The sequence below is a fragment of the Fukomys damarensis genome, unplaced genomic scaffold (genome assembly GCF_012274545.1).
Source record: "Fukomys damarensis isolate Sample0158 unplaced genomic scaffold, DMR_v1.0_HiC HiC_scaffold_7, whole genome shotgun sequence".
Taxonomy (NCBI): Eukaryota; Metazoa; Chordata; class Mammalia; order Rodentia; family Bathyergidae; genus Fukomys; species Fukomys damarensis.
The window spans coordinates 448355-457640 of NW_022900919.1; the positions used below are offsets into that span (position 1 = coordinate 448355).

The 9286-nt window shown below is 42.7% G+C and overlaps 1 protein-coding gene across 1 annotated transcript in view; it reads left to right on the forward strand.

Moving 5' to 3' along the window:
• The first annotated feature begins 5976 nt into the window (after positions 1-5976).
• Positions 5977-9286, forward strand: part of LOC104853205 (zinc finger protein 124) — a 35302-nt gene continuing 31992 nt past the window's right edge. The window contains exon 1 of the mRNA XM_033761030.1: positions 5977-6098. Coding sequence (XP_033616921.1) covers positions 6096-6098 — 3 coding nt within the window. The 5' untranslated portion in view covers positions 5977-6095. The remainder of the gene's footprint in view (positions 6099-9286) is intronic.

The following is a 9286-nucleotide window of genomic DNA, read 5'->3' on the forward strand; positions in this document are numbered from 1 at the left end:
TAGTCTCTAGCATTGAAAATAATATGGAGTGTATATATAATGGAATGATATTTGGTCATAAAGGAGAATACAATGATGTCATTTTCCCCAAAATGGATGCATCTGGAACCCATATTATATTAAATAGGATAGACAAAGAAAGTACAATATTACATGATGTATTTTGTATGGGAAATGCAAGATACGGATTAAGTAAAATAAAGGAGAGATGGTAGAAAAAAAGACAGGTATTTTGGAGAGGGTGAATGTAAGACTCAAAGTCTCACTTCCACTGCATGGAACATGAACAGCCAAAAGGCCTCCATGATGCTGAGTCCTATAGCCCAACAATGACTCCAGAGGCAAGACCCAGGGCCTTACTTCCGAAAGCCATGAACAGCCAAAAGGACCTCCACGAGCTGGGACCTATAGCTCAGTGAGGCTCCAGGATCTCAATGGAGGAACAAGAAACCCAAGAAGGAACACACCAGGCTAGATGGTAAACAGACCTTTATTAGTCTGGCCAGATGGCACTCCCAGAGCCAGATAGCTAGCTCAGAGAGGTGCCAGCTCAGGGGCTGAGGTCCTTTTTATAGGAGGGTAACAAGGGGGATTAACATTTTAGGCTTGTAGGCAGGGGACAAAAGTCTGCCGATGTGAGCTGGTGGTCAGCAGCTACGTACTCGGTAGTCACATATTGATGAGTAACAGATACCTATAGAACGTTTCAAAAGTCACCAAGACATTCCGGATGAGTAAACAGTTTGACAGTTAACTTGGGGTCTCTATGTCTAGAACCACTAACTTACACGTTAATCCGGATCCGGACTTCAACCAGTACAAGATTGCCTTACATTCCTAAGCCAGGGTTAGAACAAAGGTTGGGGCTATGGCCACAATGGGAGGGGGTCAGGGCACTTGTTAAGACTTAAAGTCTCACTTCCACTCCACAGAGTGTGAACAGCCGAAAGGGCCTTCACGATGCTGAGCCCTATAGCCCAACGATGGCTCTGGATGCAAGACCCAGGACCTTACCTCTGGGAGCCTTGAACAGCCCAAAGAGCCTCCAAGATGCTGGGACCTATAGCTCAGCAAGGCTCCAGGAGCTCGATGGAGGAACGAGAGTCACCCAGGAAGGAACACACCAGGCTTGTTGGTAAATAGACCTTTATTAGTCTGGCCAGACGGCACTCTCAGAACTGAGCAGCTCAGAGAGGTGCAGCACAGGGGTTAGCACAGTTTTTTAAAGGCAAGGGAAGAGGATTGCAAGCACAGGAGTTGGGCCAGGAGTCGGGGTCGGTTTTCTGCCATCTATCTAAAGGAGTCAGCTGTATGGTGCACCTGGCCTTTCGTCACCAGACCTCAGGCTGTTCTGTTCTAATGAGGCCTTGAGTCGCTATCTTGTTTGCCCGTGCCAGGCTTCCATACACTCTGTTTTAATCTTATCTTGGAGCTGGGCACAAAGAAATGTGTGCTGCTATATGCTGGCTAACTAGGGGTTACATAGCAGTTAGAGTCCCACACACTGTCTCCTAGGCCCTCTGTCATCTAGCATGGACTTGTAATTTGGGTCCTGCATGAAGAGGCTCAGCAGAAGGGACAGGGGTAGAGTCATGGAGGAAAAGGGTTTGAAAAATAATCAACATATAGTGTTGTGCCCAGATTGCGAAGTCCCCAAAGACCACCAAGGAGTCGAGTCCTATGTAAATGCATGAGGAGTTTATTGCAAGCTCAAGCCTGGACTCCCATACTTCACTGATTAAGAGGATCAGAAATGAGAGCCCCGACCCTCTTTTAAGGCCTAACTTTATAGGGTTGGGGAGGCTTGAAATCCTCTCTTTTTCATTGATGTTACCTTTTACTTTTTATTTCTATTTGGTGTTGCTGGGGCACTTGTGAAAGCAGGAAGAAAACTATTTCATGCTGGGGAGGGGGCTAGTTCAGAGAGAGGTCAGTGTGCTCAGGAATGTGGTGGGCTTCTCTTATCTGTACAGAACCTCCTGTCTCTCTTCTCTACAAGTTTTATGGTTCCCTTTTCCAGCCATCCGGCCTTGCCTTTATCTCAACTAAGCAAATTTCTGCTTGAGTTCACCTAGGAATTACATCTTACATGAGATGACTTTCTGTCTTAAAATGGAGTTACTCTGGTCTCTACAATAGTATACTTTTGTACCAATTGTTCACAATGAAAGTAACTGGTATGTATTGCAAAAAGCTGTTTCCAAGCACCATCCAGAACGTACAGTAAATTTATGATCAAACCTTCTTAGAGGACATCAAATCAGATATCCTTCTTGTAAGCCATTAATATAGAGACACTTAAATGTGACTGGTTGTTTTTTTTTTCTTTGACAGAGGTGCAGAGGTTGATAAATGCTGTCAAGATGAATTATGGTATGAACATGGAGAAATGTTTTTTATAACTTGATACAAATCTCCATGTGAAACTGCTTGGTAAAAAATCAGGTGAAAGCTTTGAATGTGGAAGCCCTCTGATAAACCCTTCTTCAGCAACCAGGCTCCACATACTTAACACTGGGCTTAAATCATATGAGCTCCACAGATTTGACCAAAAGCTTGCTGAGTATAACAGACTGATAGGGAAAACTTTAATAGCGAAAATTTAGGAAATATCACAATGTAAACTAACTTCTGCCCCTCACTCTGCTTAGTTCAGAATTAACCAGTACCAGAGACACCTAGTCTCCCACAAAAGTTTGTAAGTGAAAAGAACCATTATTGGCTTTGTTAATCAAACAAGCTCCCTTCCCCCTGGCTGGAGTAGGCAACTGAATGAATCTAAAAGGTAACTTCCCTAACAAAGAATTGCATCCTGGTTGAAATTCAGCTGCCTTGCTATCATGTTTTGGGTATCTGTGGAAATGCAATGTAACCAACTGAGTAAGATCAAAGCTGCAAAACCCTATAAAAGTAAGAGTTGTAGCCCAATGGGTCATTGATCAGGGCACCGCCATTAGGTGTGATAGATCCCCATCGATGGAGTAAACTTTTTTATTTTACTTCCATTCTGCTGCCTCTCTGTGTCTCCTTCCATAACAAGACATGGGAAAACCTCCACTGACTTTCAGTCCTTTCAGAAACGTGAAAAGGCAAATCGTGAAGAAAAACCCTATGGATATAAGCAATGTGGAAACTCCTACTCTGATTACACTAAAGGAAGTAATGCTAGAGAGAAATCCTTTCTTTATAAGCAGGATATAAGAGCCTTCAGTACATCTAACCATGTTCAAATCCAGAAAAGAGACCACAGTAGGGTGAATACCCATATATGTATAAAGTGTGGAAAAGACTTGAATTCTCAACATGGTATTCAGAAACACGAAAGAGCTCACAGGAGGATAGAATCCTGCGTATATAAACAGTGTTGGAAATCCTTAATTAATATTTCATTTACAAATCATGAAAGAACTCACATTGGGGGAAACCCCTACATATATTAGCAGTGTGAGAAAGCTTTCAGCACACAGCATGGTTGTCAAAGGCATGGACAGACTCACATTGTGGAGAAATCCTTTGTATGTAAGCGATGTGAAAAAGCTATCAGCAAACAGAAATATTATCGAAGACATGAACAAACTCACACTGGGGAGAAACCCTGTATACGTGAGCAATGTGGGTATTATACCCAAGTCGCGAAATCCCCAAGAAGACCAACAAGGAGCCTCTTCTGATGCAAACACATGAAGAGTTTATTGCAGGCTCAAGCCTGGACCTCCAGTGGCACCCTCACAGCGGCTTCCAACTGAAGGCACCGACTCACTTTCAAACAAGATTATATAGGAGTGGGGAGGCTTTCTCTTTTTATTGGTGCTGTTTTTAACTTTTCATTACTAAGGGTTATTATCGGGACACTTAGGGGAAATGCCTCATTCCCATGTGGGATCTCATACCTGAAGGATTTCCAGAGACGCTCGACAACTAGGCCATGCACACACCTAGAGGTCCTACAGGAGACTTTACTGGGGAGCAGCAGCAGGGCGGGAGAGCGGGTAGAAAAGGAGAAAAACAAAGAAAGGAAGGTCGTTTTATCAGCTTTGGGCTGGGCTATTGCTTATTTATGAGGAGTGGGTTACCTTTAACCTATCACAGGCCAGGTTGTCCTTTATGGGTTTGGTCCTGCAGAAATAGGTTTAACCTCTCCAGATTGCTGTGGCCTTGGGCTGGGGAAGGGAAACTACAGATAAGAACATGAGGTCTTTAAGAGCCAAGAAGCACCAGGAAAATGCAGCCTGTGATGGCAGCGTCACAGCATACTTTAACATGATCAATTCCCTAATACCCATGAGGGGCTCCTCGTGGGGAATTATATCCACGAGGGGCTCAGCAGGGGGCACTCTATTTCTGTCTTTAAGAAACACTTTATATGCTTACACAATTAGGCAAACTCTCTATACTCAGCAAAACATAACATCTCTAACTAAGCAACTATTGGGGAGGAGATAAATTCACCCCAGGGTCAGAAAAGAGGAACAGAAAAACAGGAACAGAGAAACAGGGAGGAGGTTGTTATAGCCCTTCGCCCAGAAAACCTGTATAGAGACCAAGTTTTCTGATCAAGGTGGGCTCCCCCTTTGCCCTTTGTTTGGCTCAAGATAGCTCCCTCTGTGCACTTTGTCATATAGAATTTTTTGTAGCTTGTTAGCAGATCTCTGTAATTTCTGCAGCTCTGTGGAATTTTTTGCAGATCTCTGTAATTTCTACCAGCTCTCTGTCCTAGGCTACCTCCACCCTGTGCTTCAGTTCCTCTTTTTATGGCCCAGGGATGAATCTTCTTCCGGACAGTTGCTTAAGATAACCATATGTTCTGTTAATTATAGAAATTGATTAATCAAATGTTCTTAAAAAAGGAACTTCATTCTGTAAACCTCCCCTCCCTTAGGTATTAGTAATTTCCCGTAAGTACCCTCCCAGTACCCTCCTATTCCAATAAGTACCCCAAATATCCAAGAGTAATCAAGAGATTAAAATAGCAGCAATAAAAAGGAAAAGCCTCCCAACCCTATATAATCCTGCTTCAAAGATGGGTCTGGACTCTCGTTTTCTGATCCACTCAGTCGGTGAAGTATGAGGGTCCAGGCTCGAGCTTGCAATAAACTCCTCATGTAATTGCATTGGACCTGACTCCTCCGTGGTCTTTGGGGACTTCGCGACTTGGACATAACACCTTTTCTTTATATTTTGAGTAAAGGTCAAAGAGGGAGACAACCTCTATTAGAAAACTTGGTTTCTACAGTGGGAAAGCTTTCAGCACACACTGTTACTGTCAAATACATTGAAAGGACTCACAACGGGGAGAAACCCTATGTATGTAAGCAGTGTGGGAAAGCTTTCAGGACACAGAGACATAAAATACATGAAAGAATTCATACTGGTGAAAGACCCTATGTATGTAAGAGAGATAGTGTGAAAACCTTGACAATGAAGCCTTGTGCCTCATTCCCAGATATTGATTTCTCAAACAGCCTGCTCCCTCTATTCCATTGTGTCCTGACCTGGCCTGGCCTCAGGCTGTTTTCTGACATCAGGGATTGATTCATTCCTAGCATATTGGCCCTCAAACCCTCTAAGCACATTTCAAGAAGAGTCCACTGAGTGTTTTGTTTTGTTTTTTTCGTACCGCGGATTTAACTCAGGAACTTGAGAGGCAGGCTCGGTGCCACTGAGCTACACCCTCGATCCTTTCACTGAAACTTTTAAGAAAACAGGAGCAGCACTGAAAAGTGTGGGGTAGAGCCCTTTAATGCACATATCCTTCAGATGAGGGGCGGTCAACATAGTAGAAGACAGCCTGGCCCAGAAGTGTCTACGCTGCAACCTTTCATCTAAAATCCGCTCTCGCAGGCAGGGGTTTCTTCTCCCTTTACTTTTGGCAGTGAGGGCGGGCAATAGAGCAGAAGCCAATCAGTGATGGAAGGACGAGCTGTATGGACTGTCCAATCAGGTGGGCCAAGGTAGGAGGGCTCTTCCGGTGTCATGGTGCGGAAGTGCTTTCCTGAAGACTGATCTGCTCGCGGGGTGATGCTCCCCGGCCTTCTGTGGCTTCTCCTTGCTGCGGTCTACACAGGAGTGACCCGGGGAGACCCAGAAGCCACGCAATGGTAACGTTGTGGAATGGGAGCCCTGAAATTGGGTGTAATTGGGGTAAGATCTGGTTATAGTGGTCAGAATCAGCTCTGGTTGCCAGAGCCTCCGTGCTAAGCTTCAGACTCTGAGGTCCTCTAGGACTGGCAAGGAGGCATCCTCGGTCCCTCTTGGCCCTTGCTGGGGCAAAGCTAGTTCCGGGTCCCCAGATCCTTGTCCCCACTAGGACACCGCCAGCCCACAATGCTGTCTTGGGAAACCCCCTGCTGCCCTCGCATCTCCACCAGTCTGGGGAGACCCCGACTCAGATGTGAGTTGAACCTGGGCGCAGCTGTGGTGAAGGAAGTCCTGGTCTCATTCCTGCCAGCAGCAGATCTGGAGGATCTGAAGTATATAAATGTCTGTGGTGCAGGGTCTCACAGCCACAACTTCTCAGAGTTCTGCTTTTTCATATTTATAGCGATCTCCTAAATTTCCGATATGTCCTCACATTTCCAAACTCACTGTAGGTATTAACCGATGTCTAGAGAATTCAAAGTATGGTGGTGTGCCTCAGTGGTGGAACACTTACCAAACACCCAGTGAACTCCTTCCTGGGTTGCATAAAGAGAAATGCAAAAGTAATTTGTAATCTTACTTATTTAGGTGACGCCCCTACTTTCAGTTAGACTGTTTAAGTGAGGACTGTCATAGAGTTTAGAATTCTGAGAAAAATCGGGGGATGTAAAAGTATTAGCAAGGCCAGAAGAAAGTGTACTGGCTGAGGACAATTTCCAGAAGTGTTTGCCTCTTAAACCCATGCTGAGAAACGCCTAATTGGAGCATTTAGAATTCTGAGAAAAATCGGGGGATGTAAAAGTATTAGCAAGGCCAGAAGAAAGTGTACTGGCTGAGGACAATTTCCAGAAGTGTTTGCCTCTTAAACCCATGCTGAGAAACGCCTTGAATTGGAGCATTTGCCTGGATATATATATATATATATCTATATCTATATATAGATATAGATATATATATATATGATATGTTTATGAGTGGAAAGGGTTAGACAGGGTCATCATCTCTCAGTGGTTATAGAGTTTAGCCTGATTGTAGACATTGTGTAAATATTGAAATGCTCTCTGAGGCAGACTTGAAAAGGAGTACTAGAGTAGAGTAGAAGCCACATATAGAAGTTGTGCAGGGATCTCAATCATAAGGCGTAAAGGGTTTTCTGCTTAGCTGGATCAAAGGAGGTGGAAGAGAATGGCATGATGAAGGGTGCCAATAGTAGCACCTATGCCATAGATCTTTGAAAGTCAGATTGTTCTTAGGGAAAACATGAAGGAAGAATTGTGTACTTGCTCGGTCAAAAGTCACAGCCTGAAGTTAATAATAGATAAATCTATCTTCTGTTACCACTGATCAGGTAACTTAATCATTTCTGAAACAAAATGGGAAATTAAGAGACTGGCCTTGGTGTAATTGTTTGCAGTTTTTTTTTGTTTGTTTGTTTGTTTTTTTGGTACTGAGGATTGAACTTGGGACCTTGTGCTTGCTAGGCAGGCAGTGGAACCACTGAGCTAAATCCCCAGCCCTGGTATAGGTTTTATTATTATTATTATTATTATTATTATTATTATTATTATTAATATTATTAATTATTATTGGTACCGGGGATTGAACTGGGTCCTTGCGCTTGCCAGGCAGGCGGCGGAACCACTGAGCTAAATCCCCAGCACCCTGGTATAGGTTTTAAAATAGTGTGGGCACCATCACTGAAGTCGAATGAGAGTTTCCCCAGTCTACAGAAGATTTCAAGTGTGCCTGATGTTTTTATTGTACAGGAACTGAGCTCCAGAAGTTTGCTCTGAGCTACATACCCCAAATTTTTTAATTTAAAAAAAAAATTCTTTTTAGATAAAGTCTTACTAAGTGGACCAGCATGGTGTGATCTTTTGATAGTGTTTGTACCTCATTGACTATTGGGATGATATGCATATGCCGCTATGCCTCTTTCAGATTGGTGTTCTTTATTCACTGTGATTTACGAAGAGTTCAGTACTTGAGTATAGTAAAAATCAGCAAGGCATGGTGATTTACTTTACTCTCAGACACTTGGGAGACTGAGACAGGAGTATTACAGCACCAAGCCCAGCCTGGACAATTGAGGAAGAACTTCTTTCCATACGAAATATAAATTATTTGATATATTTCCACTGGACAGTAACTCATTTAACATGCTTTAGTCCCTGTGATAAATCTCCAATACTGAAGAATTAAAGGAAAAATTATTCAGTGGAAATCTTACTTTGAGTTTTTTATTTTACTCTTTTTGCATATGTATAATACTTGCTCATGGTGGTGAACAGCAGTATTGATTCACTGTTAGCAACTGGACACCAAGGGTGAACAAGCAGTGTTTACAGTGCACTGTATTCAATAAAGTGCATGAGATGGTATTTTATTATGGATGGATTTTATATTGTGTTGTATATATTTCTTCAAATAGATCACTGAAGTGTGTTTGTTGCAGAAGGAATTGTGAAGTGACACGCAGAGAGGCAGCAGAATGGAAGTAAAATAACAAATGTACTCATCGATGAGGGTCGATTGCACATAAGCAGTGCCTGGATCGATGACCCACTGAGTTACAACTCCGCTTTTTATAGGCTTTTTACAACCTTGACTTCATTTGGGTGGTTACATTTCATTCTCATAGTTCACATCATGGTCACAAGATAGTTAACTTTAACCCAGACATAACAGTTCTTTGCAGTTGGGGAGTTTACCTAAAGATTCCTCTAGCTATCTATTCTACTGCACAGGAAGGGAGTGTTCAAGGTTAAGGATGAAGCCAGATGTCCCATTTCATGGTCAATGCCTCCAGTGTCTGTTAATTTTGAACTAAACAGAGTAGATTACTGTTAGAGACAGAGTCATTTTACATTTTCCTAACATTTTTTTAGGTTTTTAGATTATTTGCAAAAATTCTGTGTATCATGTTGAGCAGTTTTAAAGGATCCAAGGCTTAGCAGAAATGTTTGCTTGATCAGGCATATTTTGTACATTTTCAACACATTTTCTTTTCAGCTTCCTTTGGGTTGATCATGATATTTTTTCCTCTTTAACTCAACTAATGTGTCTACTTCAACTCTTCAAAAAGTCTCTGATGAACATGACACTCGTCAGATTGTTTCCTTTTGGGTTTTTTTGTTTTTTTTTTTTT